At 37.9% G+C, this 22850-nt stretch overlaps 1 protein-coding gene across 1 annotated transcript; it reads right to left on the bottom strand.

The window, feature by feature from the left end:
* Nucleotides 1-17136: 17136 nt before the first annotated feature.
* Nucleotides 17137-21526, bottom strand: LOC134623801 (L-amino-acid oxidase-like). Its single transcript, XM_063468818.1, has 7 exons — nucleotides 21502-21526; nucleotides 21017-21237; nucleotides 20629-20741; nucleotides 20304-20508; nucleotides 19429-19497; nucleotides 19210-19346; nucleotides 17137-17935 (listed from the first exon to the last, which is right to left on the bottom strand). The coding sequence occupies exons 1-7, from the start codon at nucleotides 21524-21526 to the stop codon at nucleotides 17137-17139; spliced, it is 1569 nt and encodes a 522-aa protein (XP_063324888.1).
* Between the last annotated feature and the right edge of the window lie 1324 nt (nucleotides 21527-22850).

The raw sequence follows: 22850 nt of genomic DNA, 5'->3' as shown, positions 1-22850 counted from the left end.
CATTAGTTCTAATGGAAGCTGAAGGCATGCCTTGGGTTATAAAACAAGCACACGCATTCTGACTTGTACGAGCAAACTCATGACCTTCATATTAGATACTTTATCTGAGGTGTGAGTCCAGGAAGTGAACATTCAAACATGCCTTGTTAAAATGTGACACCTAAGTTTCTGCAGTTTTTCTTAAAAAGGGTACAAAAAAAGGGTAAAAAAAAAACAACCCCAAACTTAGTCTGCATTGTGTTTTAAAAGCTTTATATGTGATCTACGGAGCTTGGACATCTGGACTTCTTTAAGTTGCTTGAAGATGTTCAAGCCACTTAAACCCTATCACATTAGGGTGGGGCCAGGTTTCACAATGAGCTCACCTGAAACCCTGGCTGATTGTGACCTACACCCATGTTCAGAACCTTGGCTCATGTGATTAGGTAGAGGATCATTAGAGGGTCCTTTGTCCATCTCAGGGGGTTACTCCCACTGGGTTTAAATCTGGGACTGTCACGGTCCTGGGTCGGTTTGACCCAGCATTTTGAGTTCCTTAGGTTTTGGTTTATCTCTGCATTATGGATTAGTTCTTATTCTCGGGTGATGCTGTTTTGATTGTGATTGTATTCTGTTTCTTTAAGCTATCTGGTGATGATGATGATTATTTCTGGTTTTGGGTTTCGTTATCTTGCCCTCATGTTTAGTTTAGGTTGCCTGTGCTTAGTCTTCTGTCTGTCCATGATGTCTTTATGCCTGCTTATGAGTCTGCGTCTGTGTCTCTGTCTGTCGTGTGCTTCCTGTTTTATTTTGTAGGTCTGTGTCCTATGTCAGTGCGTTCAGCTTTGTGCTCTCCCTGTCTCGTCAGTGTAATCAGCGTCAGCCGTGTCTCCCAGCTGTTTCCTCTTCGCTCCGTTCACCTCTTGTATTTAGTGTCTGTGTCTTCCCCTACTCGGTGTCGTGTCGTTAACGTCTCCTATCCTCAAGTTAACTGTGTGTTCCGTCTGCTAGCCTGCCTGTCTGTTTTAGTTTATTTCTGTATTCTCAGTTTAGTTAAGTTCATGTGCCTTTTCCGCCCAGCATTAAAGCTGCGTGTTTTGAGTTTAAATCTGCCTCCGAGTCCTGCATCTTGGGTCCTTCCTCTCTGCCTGCCTGCACACAGCCATGACAGGGACTCTCCACCATTTGACCCTAGAACTGAAGAATCTTCTTGGATGAGAGGTGAAACGTCTTCAAGCCACTTAAAGAAGTGCAGGTGCTTTTCTTTTCAAGCTTCTTATACTACGATGACCTGGATGACTGAGAACCTTCACAGACTTTGATGTGATCATAATAAATGGAAGCTGGCTAGTGCCCCCTAATAGTAGATTTCTTACTGTTTGTGTTTTGTTCTGTTGGATCTTCTTTTGGACCAGAACCATATGCTATTGACCAGTAGACCAATGCCGTAGTAAAAAAAAAAGAAAAGAAAAAGGAAAAATTACTGCAACAACAGAATTTAAAGTAAGACACACACACACACACACACACACACACACACACACACACACACACACACACACACACACACACACACACACACAGAGAGAGAGAGAGATATAGATATAGAGATAGAGATATATATACATATATATATATAGAGAGAGAGAGATAGAGATAGAGATATATATAGATGTTTGTTTTTTTCTTTACCTCTGTACCAATCTTTGCGGAAGAGATAGAGTCCCATCACCATGATAATCAGAATTAGAGTGGTCAGTAAAATAGTGGCAATTCTCCAGGGTGTGGAACCTGTAGAGTGAAATGGTAATTAACTTCTTCACACTTGCACAGTGTTTAAAATGTTAAAAATCTTGCAGTCAATTTCTCTAAAACGTTCAAATAACCTTCTTAAATAACTGATCAATTAGCAAAGCAAAAAACAGACTCATGAGCTTTGCTTAAAATCTTTTTCAGAAAAAAGAGCATCTTAAGATATTTGTTTCACACATATGTATAAATATTTTGAAACATTGCTGTTTCTCACCTGTGAGACATGGCGCAGAGACAGACAGCCAGCTCTCTGATGATTCTTCACCACCTGAGATCTTGCACTTGTAAAGTCCTTCATCAGACTTGGAAACTCTCTGGATGGTCATGTTTCCTGTTAGCCTAGTCCTTATGTGACGCCCAAATTTATAGAAATCAGCTGCGATGTTGGAGGAAGGCATCTTGTTTCTGCAGCGCAGAGTCACAGCTTCTCCCTCCATCACAGGAACAGCAGGAATCTCCAGGATCACAGAACCATCTGAACAACAAGTGACTTAGAATTTTAAAATATTGAACTTGTGTTTGTTTGTGACAAAATATTACTGCCTTCATTCAATCATACCAGTGACAGTGATGTTGATATTGTTGCTTCTCTTCCCTCCTGCTGTCCCACACCAGTATTCTCCACTGTCACTTCTATAAATACGATCAATGGTGCACTGTGAACCTGTTGTTGAAGCTGTTGTTTTCCTTCTGGTTTTGTTGCATTGCTCTACTTCCTCATTCTTCTTATATAACACATGTCCATGAGAGCTCTCCTCACAGTAAAAACTAACTGACTCATGTTCAAAAAACTGGGATTTGTTTGGAACAACACGAAGAGAAACTGCATCTGTCAAAAAACAAACAAACAAACAAAAAACAAAATTCAGTTTAGTGCTAAATAATCAGATTGCCGTGTTTTCGTTTTACAATAAGAAACCCAAATGAAAGGTATGATAGCCAATAAAATGTCTGTTAAAATGTGACCAAAACCAGTAGAGGTGGTGATTGACCAAAATGTGCTTTTTGGTGTTTAAATAAATCGTATTTTTTTATAGCAAAATGATAATAAGTAAACAGGTATTACCCACCAACTTTCTGAGCATGTGCACAAAGGATCAGCACAGTTATCACTGAAAATAATAAAAAAAAATAGTTACAAAAAAGATGCCCCTACATCTTCAAACTTGCCACTCTTAGAGTTAAAAGTGCCATTCCTTGTTAAATTTCTGACGTGTCACCAAAGGTTTCACAACATTTTAACAACACTGTTAACCTTAAAAAATTCTTTATATTTGATTTTAATGTATAAACTGAGACAGTACTTACACAGTCTGATGCACAGAGCTCTGACCTCCATGATGTCTTGCCACATACCAACCAATAGATGCTTCCTGTATGACCGTTTTGAATCAACTATGTAATGATTGTAAATAGAGAAGCAGAGCTGTTGCTGTGGTAGGTGAAAGAGAACACAGACTGATGCTTTCAAATCTATTTGTAGCTTTTTAACGTTCACCTTTGTTATACTTACATTATACCAGTGATGGCTTAGTCAGTCACAGTTATCCTAACAGCTTAAAACCAAATTTTCATGTAGCACTATAAGAAAGCTCAAGTTGCTTTAAGTCATTGGAAAACACTCACCAATAAGAAAGCACTGACTAAATGAATATTTTGCACCGTGTCTTTGTACATATATTAAAGTGGTGGGACACCAGCATCAACAACAAAGCTGTGTTCTGACAGTCTGACAAAGAGACAAACACTGAGCTCAGTAATGTTTTGCATCAGACACAAAAACAGACTTGAAACAACTCTAAATAGTTTTCAAACAACCAGAGCTGCTGTTATAAGGGTTAAACGTCAGTAATTGCATTTATAACCAGAAAGTCACACTAGTGCTGCCTTCAGTACAACATGTAGTCATTTCACATTCACTTTTTTACTCTGGATTCATAGCACTGAACTACATCAGTTGTGATCTACAGTGTTACCAGAGTTACCAGAGGTATATTTACATGTGCATACAGGTTTATGCCTCCGACATTCTCCTAAAGTGTAGGTGTTAATAGTCAGAGCAAAGCTCTATTATGGCTACTTTTACATTTGACCCAATTGTTTCAGCACTAATATTAGCCCATTGAAAATATCCTAACATTAGCAGAGCGACTTTAATGATGCAATGATATTATCATCAGTTTTAAAAGGCAAATAAGGCTGGACTGCTTTAAGGATTTCTGTGAGAGATGATATGCGTTTTGTACATGAGACACAGTGATCTGGATGGTGTTTTCATGAAGATTATGTTGTCAGTATTTTAAAACAAAGACGAATATGACACAAGCTTGTTTACAGCTTGACTGCAGAACTTGATCTGCAGCACTTCCATCCAAGGTGGTTTCAATTTCTACTTAGCGCCATGCGCCACCTAGTGACATCTTGGAGTAATGTCAAAGGAATCGGTAAATAAAGACAGAATAAAGATATGATAAAAATATTATTTTACACGTGAATTGAATTTTGAAACCCCACTTATTTTATTTATCAGTTACAATGATCTTTGAGCCTCAGTCTGCCTCTCTCTCTCTCTCTCCCGCTCTCTGTCTTAATCAATAGCATCATTCTAACTTTTGATCAGCACAAAGGGGATGGTCATAGGAAGAGGCATTTTATTATGAAGCCTAAAGCTGAATATTTATATTGCTATAAGAAAGTCAAATATGAAGTACATGAGCTTGAAACAAACAAGAAAAACACATTAACCACTGCATCTGACTTCTTTCAGTGGACCAGCTTCTAGATATATCACACACCCATTACAGTATAAGCACATATTTCCAACATGAGGGTCATACCAGTGTTCAGATACCTTGAGAAAATCACAAATTACTCTACATGACTTCTTCTTCTGGACCTTGTGTTCAGCATCATAAACAACAATCAAAGACAACAGTGCTTAAACTGAAGGTCCTGGCAGTCCTAAATATTCTATTGTCTTTTCTTCTTCCTCCTTTGAACCCCTCTTTTTTAACTTAATTTTAAAAAGTATAAAATAACAACAAAATAATTAAAAAGGCCATTGCCTCACCGAGTGACTGTCAACTGATTTGGGGTCATCTTGCACAAATGATTTGGGAGGCTCATTTCTGTTGAGTTGCCTTCATGGTATCCCCGTTTCCTGTGCCTTCAACTAATAATTCATCACCTAAATATTTAAGGAATAGTGGTTGATGTGATTCTCTGCAAGACCATGGTGGTATCTACTAGAAATGGAATGATCCAATATACAGAATTGCTATCAGTCTGATCCTGACCTAAGTTACTGGATCGGATATCAGGGAGAAATAAAACTGTGATCCGATCGATTAAATATCACAAAACCACCTCACAAAACTTGCGACATGACATAACGCAGGTAGTGACCTCAGCACATCAGAGCAGTATGCTTCACATGATAGAGCTCGCTACGTGCTTCCCAACCGGCATTTCATCTCTGAGCAAGCTATACCAGAGAATTAAAGCAAGTGTGCAAGTTTATATCTGAATGTTTGTAAACCATGTTAAGCTTAACAACCAACACTTGGACTACATCGTAAAGCTCATTGAGAGAAGGCCAAGGGTTTGCAATGCAGTCAACAAAGCAAACAGTGACTACTTTGAGGAGTCTATGTAGGCATATTTAGAATGATGTATTTTCTTCTTTTCTACATAATTCCATATATCTAGCTTAGCATATTTTGTGTCTTTAGTTTGTAGTTTGTTACAATGTTGAAAGTGTTAAAAATAATAAAAAAAAAAACATTAAATGAGAAAGTTTCTCCAAATGATTGATTTATTGTGTAAATAGTGTTTCCATGTATTAGTAAAATAGGTAACATGCATTACTCATTAAAAAAAAAAAAAAAAAACACTCACAGAGCATCCAGTATGATGTGACCTCTGCCCTGTTACCAGATCTTAAAGGGGGACAGTGCACATGGTTTTGTTTTTTTCTAATGATAACTCAAGTCCTATCTTTACTGTAGAGGACAGTTGAGGCTGGAAAATGAAATCATCAATAAAGAAAAAAATTGCCACACACCCACAGACACACACTCACAGTTTCATAGTTTTGTATGCAGATTTAGTAAGTCTCTACATGCCATACCATTTTTAATTTTCCTGGTCACCTTGCATAGCTATACCAACAATAACCATTAGATGGGAGCAGAGCAAATGTTTGTTCTCAACTATTAATCAGTGATCGTTTACAGATTAGTGGTCAACACCAAACTAACTAAAGAAAAAATCTTTAGCATTGCAGAGCTCTGTGTGGTGCTCATGTTGTTACTCAGACAGAGTTTGCAGTATATATCAATACCATATTGTGGCGGGACGTGGTCTGCAATGCCGTTGCAGGTGAGATGGATGCACCTGACCTTGCATCGAGCCACCTGGGGGGGCTCTTCAACTGGTGGAGGAGGTTGTCACATCTTGCAGGAGCTTTCATTTCTTCAGGAACTCTCCCCCTGAGTCAATACTTTGTAGAACCACCTTTTGCTAAAATGCAGCTGCCAGTCTTTTAGGGTAAAGATGGAGCAGCCATGTCCAGATGCCTTCCTAACTGCTCAGCTCAGACTATGCACCTTTTTAGTTTTTTTAATAATTTGTTGCTTTGATATACATTCCAAAATCTTCCAGTTTTATGGTTTACGACAGCACATCACTTCTCAATATTGGTAAAAAGTTTGAACTTCTAACCTTGGACACTTTTAAACCCAACCTGTCGTGGCCGACTGAGATACTATGTGGCACGGACAATAAAAATAGACAGGAAGCTCACCCGAGGCGAAAAACAAAGACCGCCGAGGTAAACGTGCTTGCATTCGGAACAGACTGAGGGAACAGGTGCACTGTGCACCACTGCCCAGCATCCTGCTAGCTGACGTATAATTGTTGGAAAACAAACTAGATGATCTGAGGGCAACCTTTCAACAAGACATGAGGGACTGCAACATTCCGTGTTTCACTGAGATATGGCTGACTGGGCCGTAATTGCATCAGTGTCAATCTCTGTGCTCCGTGTGGACAGAATGGCTGAGTCGAACAAAGCCAAAGGTGGAGGAGTGTGTTTCATGGTAAACAGAAAGTGCTGCAATGCCAGGAGCATCTCTACTCTCTCCAGCGGTTGCTCGCCACATCTTGAATACCTGAGCATTAAGTATCAGTAGCTGTAGCTCAGGTGGTAGAGCAGGTCCGCCACCAATCAGAAGGTCAGTGGTTCGATCCCAGGCATGCCAAATATCCTTGGGCAAGATACTAACCCCATGTTTGCCTACTGGTGGTGGTCAGAGGGCCCGGTGGCGCCAGTGTCCGGCAGCCTTGCCTCTGTCAGTGCGCCCCAGGGCAGCTTTGGCTAAAATGTAGCTTGCCATCGCCAGTGAGTGAATGGGTGAATGACTGAATGTAGTGTAAAGTGCTTTGGGGTCCTTAGGGACTGAGTAAAGCGCTATACAAATGCAGGCCATTTACCATAGCACCTGCCCTGCGAGTTCACCTCAGTAACCACCACAGTGGTCTACATCCCAACCACACCGGGCACATGTATGGCTCTGTTTGAACTACATGATGTGCTTAGTGTGTTTCCAAACAAGGACACAGCCTGAGCCCTCATTGTAGCAGGAGATTTTAATAAAGCAAACCTTGCACAAGTCATGCCGAACTTTTATCAGCTTGTCACATGTCTGAGGAGGGGAGATAGAATCTTGGACCATTATTACATGCCATACAAGCAGGGATACAAAGTTGTTTCACACCCAGCTTTTGGAAAGCCTGACCAAAACACAATTTTGCTCATTATTCTGTATGAACAACACATACGGAGGGAAGAAGTAACCTTGAGGCAGGTGAAACGCTGGCAGAGGTGGGTCGAGTATCTAAAATTGTACCCAAGTAAATGTAGCATTACTTTATTTTATTACTCTTTGCAACTGAAAATATTTGGAAATAAAGTGCAATAATTTTTGCCAGGTCTTTATCAATTGATTTCTGTCTTGGTGAGATCACAGACTTCCTTTAGTTGCAGACTCTACATTCTGTCTATGTATTGTCACTAAAATTGAAATGGTTACAAATTTTGTTTTTTTGTTTTTTTTCTTGGTGTCACTCATTTTCATTACTATAACTCTCTAATGTGACGGTGTTGTCTCTTGTTGTTGCCCCTGCCCCCCCCCCCCCTCAGCGCAAAAAACAAGGCTCATGTGTTCATGTGCTGTATCCACCGGATTCCAACCAGAGTGGATTCTGGAGTCTCCTGTTAGTGATCCTCCATCCGGATGGATGAGAACAACCTTCTGAACAATTTAGCAGGTGGAGATGGCCCATATCTATGAGACTGATTTGTGCTAATAACGCCTGATGGACTGATAACATCCAAAGCGGGTGAATAAAGTCACCCACTCGCTAGCTGTGCCATTACCCAGCATACACCTCTCCCTCCATAAATGCAATAAACGATACAAAAGTAATAGCCTATAATTAATTTATCTGCTGTATCTGCTGTTTCTCAGGTAGTTGTTTACATTATATAATTTATTGTGTTCAGTACACGTCACTACAATGTGATTTTGGAAATATATAAATATACAGACAATCGTCAATAAGCAACGTTTAGGGAGTTCTATAGTATTCAATAGGAAGACCCTGCACGTTAATTCTCGACGTGAGGGGGGTACCCTGCGCGTCGAAACCCATGGTTATTCATGTCCCCTGTTATTGCAGGTATGTGTATTGTGAAACAAGTATTTGGTTGAGCTGCAGGCTAATTCTGTTTAAGAAATACTGCTTATTAAGTTTTGCCCGATAGATGGTAGCATTTTTCCATTTACTATTGCACATGAAAGGAAATTTTGGCTTTGGTCTGGAAGTTTATTTATTTTCACATCAATGTGCATTTAAGTGAATTAATTTCTCTTTTTTACCCAAACCACAATGCAGTTATATTTTTATTTTATTTTCCGTTGTAAGTTTTTTTTTGACATTTTATTTTTCAATCAATTTTTGCTTTTTATTTATTTTAAGAAAACTAAGAGTTCCACTATACGATCATTTGTTTATCCCGTGAGTAGCAATGAAGCTTTTGCTGTGTTTGGGCGGAATCCTGTTGCTGGAAACCCATAGTTACTCATGTCCCATGTTATTGCGGAGACCCACAAACAGGGAAAATAAACCACGCCCAAGCTCTTCCATCTCAAGTCCAGAGAGTTTTACTCATACAGCAGGGGTTACACACAGGAAGGTGAGGAAACACGAACAACACATTAATGCACAGCTAACGCCACGGTAATGTCTACAACAGTCTGCTAGAGGTATGACAGAATTTTTTTTGCCTTCACCAGTGACTATCCAAAGTAACATCCTATTGCAACAAGTCAGGACATCCTGGCTATGATAACTGTCCACGATCACCCCAATCGTGGCTCAAGAGTAGGGAGTTCGCCTTGTAATTGGAAGGTTGCAATTTCGAGCCCCGGCTCGGACAGTCTCAGTCGTTGTGTCCTTGGGCAAGACACTTCACCCGTTGCCTACTGGTGGTGGTCAGAGGGCCCGGTGGCGCCAGTGTCCGGCAGCCTCGCCTCTGTCAGTGCGCCCCAGGGTGGCTGTGGCTACAACGTAGCTTGCCATCACCAGTGTGTGAATGGGTGAATGGCTGGATATGTAAAGCGCTTTGGGGTCCTTAGGGACTAGAAAAGCGCTATATAAATACAGGCCATTTACCATTTACCATATAATCTGGAAAGACTGTGTCTGTAAGTATCTCATCTACATTGAAATTACAGAGTCGTGTCATTTTTTTTTACATACAATCCTTGGTGTTTGAGGTGAGAACCAATGAAGAAAATGTTGAAAGATTTTTTACTTGTGCTCTGCAATATATTGAGGCAATGCAAAATGAAAATTCGGACAATTTCAGACAAGAGCGGCTTTATAGAGAGCTAGATGATCATACATGAACTCTATCAGATTTTCTTGCTGCTGTATCTCGATATGAACCTAATAATAGGGTTGCCACCAACCTACTAGGATCCTTATATAGATGCTTTTGCAGCTTGCTACATGAATATGATGCTAGACAGAGATCTGCATATGTGACCCACAGATTGTTACCCCCAAAAACCTTAAGTGGTCATCCAGGTCGGCCATGATACACTATACTGCTTAATAGATTTCTTTGTTTCCACTGGTATGACATGGCAGAGAATTGCATCATGGAAATGAGCCATTAAGCTATGTGGATATGTCAAATCAAGACCAGAATGGCCTCCTACAGAGCACTCCAAATGCAGGGGGAAGTATATATTCTTGGAAGTCTGAGTTCTCCTGGCTTAAGAGTTCAACGTTGGAGGGTCAGACAAAGTCTACAAGAAGTGGATCCTATTGGACATGCATTTAGACACCATCATGCGATACGGCAAAGGATCTATAGTGTTCAGGCCTTGTGTTTAAAATTATTAACACATTGTGTCAAAATTAAAGGTCCTTCACCCAAAACATTACTGAAGGTAATCTATATGATCAGCATAAGGTAATAATAATAAAAAATAACCAAATAACAGAAATTGCCTTAAGTATGTTGAATATTTTGAGCGATTCATAGTACATCAATTTCGATGTTTTCTAATGTATATACTGCTGAGTTAATCGATTGTGTCAGAAAAACGTAGTGTGAAAAAAAAAAAAAATTATGCCACTGAGGTCTGGTGTTGTTGAAGTAAATGTACAAAATGGTACCTCTAGTTTTTGTTTAAGTACAGGGTCAGGAAATTCACTACTAAATACTATGAACAAACATGTGGTACTGTAGTAATGCTTTCTGATCTCTCAACAGGCATGTTGACGGAAACCACAAGTTGATTAGATGGCGCTTTTTTCCTTCATAGCTGTGTTGATGGCTTCAGCCGAACTATTATATACTTACGTTCCTTATGCAATAACAGAGCCTCAAGTGTCTTGTCATTATTTTTGGAAGGAATACAAAACTTTGGTTTGCCCTTATGGGTCAGGGGGGATCATGGTGTGGAAAAAAATACAGGTTGCTCGTTTTATGTTACAGAGAACAGGAATAGGCAGTGTTATTATAGGTGTTTCAGTACATAACCAAATAATTGAAAGACTGTGGGCAGAACTCAACAGAGTTGTATCAAGAAACTTTATAAATATCTTTAACTTTAGGGAAGGACAGGGTGTGTTGGATTCACTGAATGAGCTACATCTTTTTTGTCTGCATTCTGTTTGTTTGCCAAGGATCGAAAGAGCATTAACATAATTTGTCAATCAGTGGAACAACCATGGAATCCAGTTGTTTATAAATGACATTTTTCATGTTGATAACAATTATGGCATTGATGAAGAAGGGCCATTACCAGAACTTCAAACAAACAATAATGTCATAATTCCAGTTATTGACATCAACATATATGAGACTGCAATGAACATTACTCAACAATCCAATAGAAAATTATGGAAATCATGGAATAGATGTGTTTTCTTCACCTTTACACCTTCTACATTGAATCGAACCTTTTGCAAAACATAGAAATAAAAAATAAATAAATAAATAAATTCAGAAAACTTATCTGATCGAAACTAACAAGATATTGAAAACCATTTTCTTTAAAATGATAAAATGACAGCTCTGTTGTCAAACAGAAACTGAGACAGGCAAAAGAATAAACAGACACAAAGACAACCATATCAAAACAGATGCACATAAGAAAAGAGTAAAGTGAATAAGATAGCCTTTGAAAACCACGCAAGGCTCCCTCACACGCAGCAGAGCGATTTATATTAAATTTGCACAGCTGTTTTGTATGTCTTGAACAGAGACCTTTTCTGCACTAAAAAAAAAGAAAAGAAAACATAATCTAAAATATATCAGCCACGTTGTCATGTTACAGAATTTGAGAATATGTGTCACACTGATCATAGAGATTTAAAGCTTAAAGGTTTTATATTGATTTGACAATTTTGGAAAGATACAATCATGATATATTATATAATATAATCATGTCTCAAACTCAAATCCTGTATGTTTGTTACTCACATCTGATTCTCCAAGCACGCAATTATAGCTTGATTTAAATCCTCATCATATGAAGAATTGCCAAAAAGCGATGCCAGGAGAGTTAAATATGAAGAATTATCTTCATCATTCATCATTAACACTCATGGCAGGGATGTCTTCACTTCTTGCCTTAAATTCTCTGCTGTGACTGCTTGTGCTAGGTTTCTAATCACTTTTTTGCCACATAGCCTTCATCACAAATGCTGCTCCCATCACTTCCTGGCTTTGTTCGTTGCCTTTTACCAACACTCCTTCCAATACAGTTGGTACCAATCTTCTTCATCACTGCTAGTGCCAGGATTACCACCTTTACCATGATTTCTTAACCTTGTAGTGAAGAGGCTGCTCATTTCTTGTTGGATTTTTGAACTATCGACTTCAAACGAATCATCATTACTGTCTTTATGAGTTGCACAACTGCCTAATGCTGATTTGGAGCTGATGTGGGAAAGATCTTTGTCTTCATCTGATTCACTCTTCAGCAGAGAAATACCAAAAATATATATCAAAAGCAAGGAATTATAGCTTATCTTAAAAAGATTAAAATAAGAAATATCCATATTGATTGCTCCGAAACACTTGTTTTAAATAAATATATTCTTTTTTGTTAGAAGCCCAGTTGTTGACCTTTTTTTGTTTTGTTTTTTTTTTGTGTTTTTTTTTTTACCAAATGATGATTCTTTTTCATCCTTCTAGGAGCATCTTAAAAGTATCCTTGATGGCCTTACATAGAGGGCTTTGGTTTTTAAAACCTTTGGGATCAGCATCCCATTCAGCTCTTGACCATCTTGGAGCTTTGGAGACACACGCTTATTGCTACAAAAAATAATAGGGACAACAGCAATTGCTAATTAGTTAAATATTTTTGTATATACTCATCTGTTTGTGTGTATGTGTATGTGTATGTGTGTAAATGGTAAATTGTAAATGGCCTGTACTTGTATTTATGTATGCTTTTGTTGAGTGAATAACAGACTTTTAAATTCTACTGGTATAGTCCATATGTTTTAATAATGATGGATAGTATTTTAAACTTATTTACTTCGGTATATTATCTTTAAGTAAAAATCATTACATGAATACACACAGTAACAATAAATAATAGTATTTTACCTGACATGCTCTACAATGCATTCACCAAAGCTCTCTTCGATGTGTTTCACGACAGTTTGGTTGTCGCAGGTCTTCTGGAATTCAAAAGCACTGAGTATTTGTCCATGTTTGTGTAACCATAATTTTGAACCTTGTTTGCACACTCCTCCCCATGATGGAGTTGAAAGTAGAATGACATCTTCATTAAAATGGTCATGGTCAATATAACTATTAGATACCAGGAACAACAGCAAGTGATAACTAATAATACTGAGATGCAGACAGCAGAACACTATCCAAACCCCTACACAGAATTCTTTCATAGAAAAATTGTTGTAGTTAGGCAAACATAAGGGTTAATTTCATATATTGTATTGTATTCCATATAATTATAGTATCTGCTTTGGTAGGGTGATAATGATTGGCAGTCTGTCATCAAATTATATTAATAAATTAATGTTAATTAAGTAAATTAAAATAAATTAAAATATTGGAAACGTTGTCATTATAGGAATATGATACACTAAGATATTGCAGTACATAGGTGCCAGACTTACAAATGCTTTGTGACAGCGCGTAAAAAAATAATGAAATAAAACATTTTTGGTATTTTAAAAGAAAACGCATTGACAATGTTAAATGCAAGACACGGTAACTTTTGTGGGAAATTTTGAAACTGACCCTGTGACACATGCATTTCTGGGAGTTTGTACAAAATATGGAATGGGGTTTTCCCCATTTAGTAAATCTGGCCCTCAGTATAGCACTAGAATTACTGAGCTTTATTTTCCCTGGTGCAAGTCGCTACTGCTATATTTACTAGCCCTACGCAAATTTGCGTAAATTCCCCTGACCTTCACACATCTTGCAACCCCGCTGAGATTTTCACAGCCCTTCAGCTCCATTGTTCTCCTGCTTTTGTTGTTTTGTTGTGATTTGTATTACATTAGACTGCTGATTTATTGTGAATGAATGACATTGTTTTATGGAGCATTATACTGCTGAGTTATAAGAAATACTGTTGTCAGAAAGTAATCGCCTTGTTTGTCTGATTAGAAGAGAACAGAGCATACCGGAGAGGTTTTCTGCCTCATCTCATCAGGAGGGGACAAAACAGGGAGCCAAGGCCATAAGTCAGGCTCGCTAGGAGTTAGAAAGAATGTGAATGTTTAGGCTTTTACGACTAGGTGGGGGCCACTAGAGGCTATAAGAGCTTGAGAAACTCTCCACCAGTTTAAAATGTGCTGTGACCCTCTGCAGGCAGGTCTCCCCATCATGATGGTTTATGCTTATAAAGTGTTGAATTGTATGGAATAAAAGATTGTTGATTGAGCATTGATACACCGAGTATTGTCCTTCCTTCAGCCCAAAGATCAAAAGAATTGGGAGAATTTAACATTTGGTGCCGTGACCCGGATCTTTGGCGTGCTGAGGAGGGCCAGATTTGGATTGTGGTGAGATGGTGAGGCAAGGCGAGCAGAGGACCGGTCCAAATATGAAAAGGTAAGCACAGCCTGTTGTATTATAAATACCAAATGTGCATATTGGGCTTTCCAAATGAATCTGTTCACTGAGTTACACGTAGTTTCACATTAAATTTGTCGGTGTCTGGTTTTCGGCGTGAGATACTAACATCATAAGTTGAGGCTGAATTCCAGAGTGTCGTAGGAACCGCCTCTAGCAAGAAACTAATAACATTCTATATTGAGTCTACTTGCAGCCCACGTTACCTTCCACATTTAACTTTGTCTATGACTGGCTTCTGTTGCAAGAAATGGGGAAAATTTCTAGGACGCGGCCAAAGTTCAACATATGAAATAGAGATGAAATAGAGTCTGGCTTGTGGTGCGCTTGCATTTCAAAGGTGAGCTCATGGGTTTCTGTGTGTCTCTGCGAGTGAGACGCACTCTCTGTGTGTTTCAGTGTGTGAAACATGAACATGGTGACAGTGACGGTTAATGTGTGAAGTGGAGGGTACTAGAGCGGAGACACATTTTAGGATCTAAGGTTGATGCATAGTGGGCCTCGTGGATTAGTTCCGGGAGTGGTTTCCCAACCGGCCTGGAGCAGGGTAGCAACCTTGGGAGTGGAACCCCTAAAGAGCTTGTTCATGGTATGGCAACCCCCCTGTCTGTGGACGCTCAGGCAGGTCCAGTGGCATCTGGTTAGCTGAGGTGGCGACTTGGGAATGGAGGACTCCCGCATAGCTACAGAATAATACTGATACTGCTATGTAATCACAGGTTTACATTTATTCTGGACAAGAACAAGACACATTTTGCGATCAAAGGTTGAGTTCTATCGTAGGTAAAAAAGGTAAAATTCCTCGTTTCAGTGGTTGAAGTTGCTAATTGCTATGTGCCTGTCATCTGACGAGTGCGTAAAATTCAAATAAAAGAGGGCAATTTGGAGCCACATAGAGATAGACGGCCGTAATTGGGTGTAATACTATGTGGTGTAATAAAAAGAAACTGTAAGAGGTGAGTAGTGGTGTGAAATATATTAGGTTTTAAATCTGACGTAGAGAAAAGAGAAATGGAGCGAGAGTGGAGAATTATTGAGAAGCAGAGAGAGGAATGTATTGTGAGACTGGCGTGCAGTTGTTGCCTGCTTGTCTATTTAACAGTGATGAAAATGATAAATCTCTTAGTGTGTTAATACAGGTGGCTACAGACCTGGACCAACCGCACACCACAAGCAAAATGATAGTAATGGAAACCACAGCTAGCAAGAATCAGCAGCTGTGGAAGAGACAGCAGCGGGGAGAGAATTAGAGGAGAAATTAAGAGAAGTTTTAACACATAAAATTGCGGCCAACAGACTTGCAAAGGTTGGGAAGGCGTCCGGAGCATCGCAACAAAAGGTGAAACACAATCAGAGAAACGTAAGAGAAAAGGCAGCTTTAAAGGCAATGCCTTGTTTGAGAGAAAAGTTAAAAATGCACACACACGCAATGAAAAAACAGCTTACTCTCATGAACATGTGAAGATTTTTTAGCAAGGTTAAGGAAGCAAGAATTAACATACACCTGTTGTTAAATGATGAATTTTATCCATTACTAACAAATACTCTCTCTGGGTTGCAGGACAACAACTTAACTTCAAAAAGAAAGAGACTTGTGTGACCAACCAGTGAGGAAACAACAAATTTAGTGGTTAAGAGAGTCAAATTGTGAGATGCTTTCTGCTGATTGAACAACACCAGTGATTACTGAAGATGATCTTAAGAATTTAAATATCTACCTGTGTTGTCCTGTCAACTTGGTGGGCTATGAGTTGATTATATATGTATATATATATATATATATATATGTGTGTGTGTGTGTGTGTGTGTGTGTGTGTGTGTGTGTGTGTGTGTGTGTGTACATATCAAAAAGGACATTTCTTATTCCACAGTCAATCTGTAAAAATTATTACCAGAGTGTTTAGTTTGAGTGCAAAAAATCAATAATATAGAGGAACAATTCTACATTTTCATGTGAAATTCCTTCTAAATATTTTTTTTTTACCAATTTACATATGTCTATGGTACATAAACTGCAAGGTAAAACAGCCAGCGTTTCTACCTTATATTTTATTTCCCTTTTCATTTACAACAGACAAAACAGCCATTAAATGTTAAAATGAATTTCAAGAAAATTGCTGATAAATTTGCATCATACAAAATAATAATTCAGAAACAGTAGTCTGCCAGTACAAAGTGATCAATTACATGCAAGCTTGAGAAGTTCAATGTAAAATACATGGAATAATATGTAATATATAAGTAATAGGTAAATTTGACTTTGTAATACATGAAGAAACTAAGAAAACATTCTAAGAGGCTGTGACTGAAGTCATAGAGACATAAAAGGTAATAGCTCAGTAAAGTTCATTTCTTAGTAATTAGTTATCACCCAATATAACTCAACCCATGAAATCAGATGTGTTATAATGCTAATGATTAAAATAAAGTTAACAAGCAGTACCAGTAAAGCTAATGTTCCTTAAATATACAGAAGTTGTAATAATATCACAATCAAGCACCAATGGAAAATTAAAAAGAAAATTCCCTATTGCATCTGCAGAGAAGAAGATTGGTAGAGTCAGTTCAGCATCACCAGCTACTCACACATATCTTTGTGAGAGCTGACTGATCATCTGGTTCAAATCATCTATACAGTCGTTCCATTAGAGTTCATCACGGGTTGCGCTACTGACTGACTCTTTGTTTGCAGCTTTGGTAATGTTGACAGCTGCCCTGATTGCTGATTTCATTGATGTCTCGATCCAACCATGAGGGAAGGCTGTGTGCTCACCAGCAAAGTGCACCTTGTCCTCACTTTGAAAGAGCTCTGCAGCATATTCTAAGTGTTGGTAGGGTGTAAATAAAGCAAATGCACCCAAACTATAAGGATCCAAGCTCCACTTCTTCACTATGACCCCTGTGCAGAGATCCCTGACCTTCTTGCCATGAATCTTTTCCAAATCTCTCAAAGCCAGCTCTTTAAGGTGGTCATCGTTTGGACCTAGGAATAGTAGTGAGTTATCAGACCAGGTGTAGGAAGCCAGAAGGACCCCGATGGTCTTATTTGTTGGGAAACTGTGGCTGGGGTAGTAAATGAAACGAGACGGTCCATCTGTGATGCTCTTCCCCCCTTGGATGCCGTCATCCTCCCAGAACCTGTTTTTGAAGGTGAGCAGGACTTTAGTGGAGCTGTCGTAATGGACAGACCTCAGGGCGTCCATCTTTTTAATGGAGAGAGGGGGATCGAAATCTATGAAAAGAGCCGCTTTGGCTGTTGTTGTTACCAGGACAAAGTCAGCTTTAAGATCAGTAAAGTTAGACTGTTGGCCTTGTTGATATGACACAGTAACTTCATCTGAATGGCTAATATGCTTGACTGTAGAATTAAGAAGAATGGTAGCATTAAGGCCTTTCCGAAAAGCGTTGGGGAGATGGTCTGACCCACCAGTCACTTCATAGTACCTTTAAAAAAAAACATACAGTATATACATTTTAGCATGAATTCTGTAATAATCAGTGTCTAGTAAATATTTTAATATTTTAGCTTCTATTTCACAGAATTAAACAATAAAACGTACAATGTACAAGCGCAAAGAAAACTCTGTATTTACCATATTTTTCGGACCATAAGGCGCACCCGATTATAAGGCACACTGTCAATGAGCGGATCTGTTTTCATACATAAGGTGCGCCAGATTATAAGGCACATAAAGTAAAACAAAACAGTCAGATAACTCAAACTTTATTCCAATAATTCTTCTTTCTTCCTCCACCTCTGTACCATTGATTCATTAATGTTGAATTCTCTTGCAGCTGCTCTCTTCCTTCAACTGCGTGACTGATAGCCTTGAGTTTGAAATCTAGTTCATAAACATATCTCTTAACAGGTGCCATTTTGGGGTCCTTATACACACATAATAGGGTAATATTATTTTAAAGCACAGTAAGTTTTTCTCCACAATGCTTCTGAGTACGGTAGCCGTAATCCATCAAGCGGTCCGGCTTTGTAGCTTACCAGAGTTGTACTAAAATCTTTTTTGACAAATTTGAGCGCCGTGTGCCACATAAAATCGTTTCGAGGTCAGTAAGCACAACCAGAATTTGGCGCATATAAGCACATAAGGCGCACTGTCGATTTTTGAGAAAATTAAAATATTTTCAGTGTGCCTTATAGGCAGAAAAATACGGTACTGTTGACTCCTGCTGAAGGCAATACAGCCTTAAGTAAAATTTTCATTATTTTTCAGACAGAAATGATGACACATCACATCAGGAAAACGTGCTATCAGGTTAAAGCAGGGTTTGGCAACTGCAGGCCTCAAGGGCCGGTGTACTGCAGGTTTTAGATATCACCCTGGGTCAAATGATTAGATAATTACCAGGCCTCTGGAGAACTTGATGGCATGTTGAGGAGGTAATTTAGCTGTTTAAATCACCTGTGCTGGATCAAGGACACATCTAAGACCTGCAGTACCCTGGCCCTTGAGGCCTGGAGTTCCCCTACCTCCTGGTTAAAGCAATGAATTGTTATCTCCTCAACTTCAAATGATTAAAACCTACAGCTCATCTAAAGTTGTAAATGAACAGTTGAAGCACTGATCTTAATCTAAATAAGGAAATAAGAATTTCTGTTCCATTACGGAACATTTCATGATTTGATTTATTGATATATTTCACTTATGTTTGTGAACTCTTCAATGAAAGAAGTTATATTTAGTTTAGTTAGAAGGTCTTACGTGACGTTGTCAGAAACATCAGTTTGGTCATAGATCATTTCAGTGAGTGCAGTGTACATAAGGCCCTGCTCATTAAGTAGGTCTCCAATCATCCTAATGGCTTCAGAACTCAGACCACCTTCTTCTTTCAGGTAATCCTATTAGAAAAACAAAGTTTCTGGTTATGAAATCAAAGTCGGTCATAGGGAAAAAATAAAGTTTAGCTATCATGAAATTTACCTTCACAGAATAGCGGTCAAATTTTATCAGTGCAGCTTTACAACCATGTTGTATGACTTCGTTTTTCACCTACAGAAATATACATCAGTGATACAATTTCACATATACACATCTGCATCTCGACACAGTCTCATATACAGTAAGAAGATGTAATACCTGAATGAACTACCTTAGAGCAGTCTAACCTGATGTTAGAGCTGTGTTAACCTTTTAGCATCCATGTCATTAAAAGCAACTAATCTAGGGTTTGGGCTTGTTTTAACCAAATGCTATGTAGGCCAATTTTCAGAAATTAGGATATGTTTCCTTTAAGTTGATGTCTCCTACATGCATTTAAACATGCAATGAACAAAGCTTTTCTATTTGTTGGCTTTTTTAAAAAAAATATTATTTACAAGAACAGTGGTCAAAACCATCCCCAAATTTAGCTGTGTTGGCAGTGACTTTGCATATAATTAGTTAAGTAGACAGGGATAACTTTCTGCAAGTAGAATTTTCATTTTTAATAAAAGCTTATGCATATACAAATTAAACTGTTTTCAAATGTGTTGTGTTCAAGTACACAATCTTTATTTTTGACACTATATGAAATAAGAACAAATAATAATAATAATCATAATAATCATAATAATAATAATATCCATGTGATGCACTTTTTTGTTGACATGACTATATATTTTTACATTCTCATTTAACACTTGTTTTAAAACGGATATCGTTCAAATAAGTGTTTGTATAAAAATCCATATTCTCACAACTGTTCAGCTTAAAAATAGGTCTGTTAGATTTAGACTACACAAAATCAACTAAATTCTGGTGTTTATGTTGAAACATTTAACGCCAACTGGTAGAACTAACCTAACCCCTCCACATACCTTTTCTAAGGCTTGCTGTAGGAGAGCGTCAGCCGATTTATGCATCTCATTTCCTGTTAGATTGTATTTCAGGATGTCAGGGTTTTTCCTCACTTCCCATGTCCTTTGTGGCTGTATTCCATTCACCAGGTAGAAAGTATTATTGTCATCCATGACGAACTTATTCAGGTGAACTCCCAGATCCTTCGCAAACTGAAGGACAATACTGTTGAAAACCAATCATGTTGTGACCCAGGGTTTGACAGATAGATTAGGAGCAGAAGTAGCCTCTATCACCACTGTGGTATTAAAAATGGCCACCTTTTAAATAACTGATTTTACTCACTAATGAAAACTTGGTATCCTCATAGCCCCAAGTTCAGCATACCAGCCCTCTTTGTCATTCCTGTAGGTCTCCACACGTCCACCAACTCGTCCACTAGCCTCTAATATGGTGACCTTATTTAAATATGACAAAAAACAAATACATATTATTTAATATGTATGAAATATTGTTTGCTTTCTTTATCCTCAAACACTAATCTCTTTGAAAAGGAAAGTGATATAATTAAAAATGCAAAACCTCCAGCTGTTTTCACTACTCCAGGACTACTAATAGGTTTTTCAGTACTTCTAATAATTATATATTAAGGCTAAGAAAAACAAAGGTTTGTCTGTTACAGATAATACAACAGAATTTTAAAAAAACAGAATAAAAACATGTTATGTCAGACCTTATGTCCTGCTTTGCTAAGTAGCCTGGCAGCTGTCAATCCAGCCATGCCAGCTCCAACAATGACAACATGACGAGATGTGTTTGTTTGTGGAAGACCGATCTTGGCTGTCTGCAGAAGCGTCTCATAGTCAGTGTCATTCAAACAATCAGCTAGAACATCCTTCAGCCTGTTGGTAGTGTGACTTTGACACAGAGTGAGCCATAAAGCACTGACAGCAACTGCAGACAAAAAAAGGACATGTTGTACATCAGCATGTAACAGAGCCTTTCAATAAATTTAAATCACCAATATTTATGTTTAAAAATAAGTATTTACGTAGAGAGCATTTAAGGAAACTACTTTTTCATAACAATGTATTTTGTAGGATTTGTAACACATCAGTATTAAATTAGCGTTTTGGTTTCTTTTCAACTAGATTTTAAACACTTTACATCTGGAGGCTGACACTACTTCAGTAACAGTGCAAAATATCACATACTCACATAATTTCACTACAATTGGATCCATTGTTCACGTTTGTCTTTTTTTCTTCTGAGGTGATTTGAGAAAGAATGTACACTTCAACACATATGAAAATACATAAATGAACAAAATGCAACCGTTTGTAGTTTTAGCTGTCTCATCCCTTTGTGACATAGGACAGCATATAAACTCACTCTGTTCTGGTTAAGAAATCCTAACACTGGGATAGAAATGTCTTCAGGTTTTTTTATTTGCAACAGTAGTGAGAGATATAATTAAACATTACTAATAATTAATATTTTGCGTTTTACTCAGGAAATATAGTTATATATAGGATGTTTAGTTTTACATCACTCAAAAAAAAGATTTTAATTTACAACTGGCTTTTAAAAGAATGTGCTAATAATAATAATCATATTACTAAATGCTTTTATTTATTCCACGTTTCTGTAGATTTTGGCTATATTTCTTCAATTTAACTCAAGTAGTAATTCTTACCACGTGAAGCTCTGTCAGAAATGAGACAGAAACTATCATGAATGGCCTTATATAGTGAGAGACTGGGTATTATTTGGAAAGGTGTGTATGTTTGTTCCTCTGAATTTTCTTAGAACAGTTTTCTTCTGACTATGTGACACTATGTGTGACACATACTGTATGACCGCTCCTATACTGTTTTTTTATTAGAGATCTCCTTCATCATTGTTCATAGACAAGTAAGTGCCTGTCTATCGGAAATTGTACAAATGTGATGAAAACACAGTTGGATCCGATGACAGTATCAAATTTCACCTCAACCGCTTTCACCACCATCCCATAAAAAATACAAGGATACATGACATGTACAATTTCACAGTTTCACAATTCTTAAAGCTACCATTTTCCTTGATCTGAGCCACACTGGATCTACATTGCATCTAAACAGCATCCATGCACAAACATTTGTAGAATGCTTACAAATTTTTAAATATTTTCATCTTTAAGTATTTTATTATATTGGGGAAAGTAATCAATTTTAAGGGCTAAATAATATTTTCAAATGACAACAGATCGATTAAATCCTTGTATGATTTTCACTTCTGGCATTTTTTGGTATCCTTTTGTTCAGACAGAGGACATATTTAGTGTTTTAAAAATGAGTCTAAAATAGAATTTTACTTTATAGGCCATAGACACATATTGTCATTATCTCAGTTTCAGACAGTAGAGAAAACATAAATGTTTAATGATTCCAAACAAAGTGTATTGTAAGTGTGATTTGTTTTTGCTATAAGGTTATTCAAATTAAGAATCCACAACATAAAGCTTATCTTCCTTATCTTCAAAAAAATGGTTTGGGACAATGTCTTCATTAACATTAGTATATGTT

This window comes from Pelmatolapia mariae, linkage group LG3_W, assembly GCF_036321145.2.
Source record: "Pelmatolapia mariae isolate MD_Pm_ZW linkage group LG3_W, Pm_UMD_F_2, whole genome shotgun sequence".
NCBI classification, from domain to species: Eukaryota; Metazoa; Chordata; class Actinopteri; order Cichliformes; family Cichlidae; genus Pelmatolapia; species Pelmatolapia mariae.
Note: the sequence above shows the minus strand (reverse complement) of the source record. Positions and strands in the feature narration are given on the sequence as shown.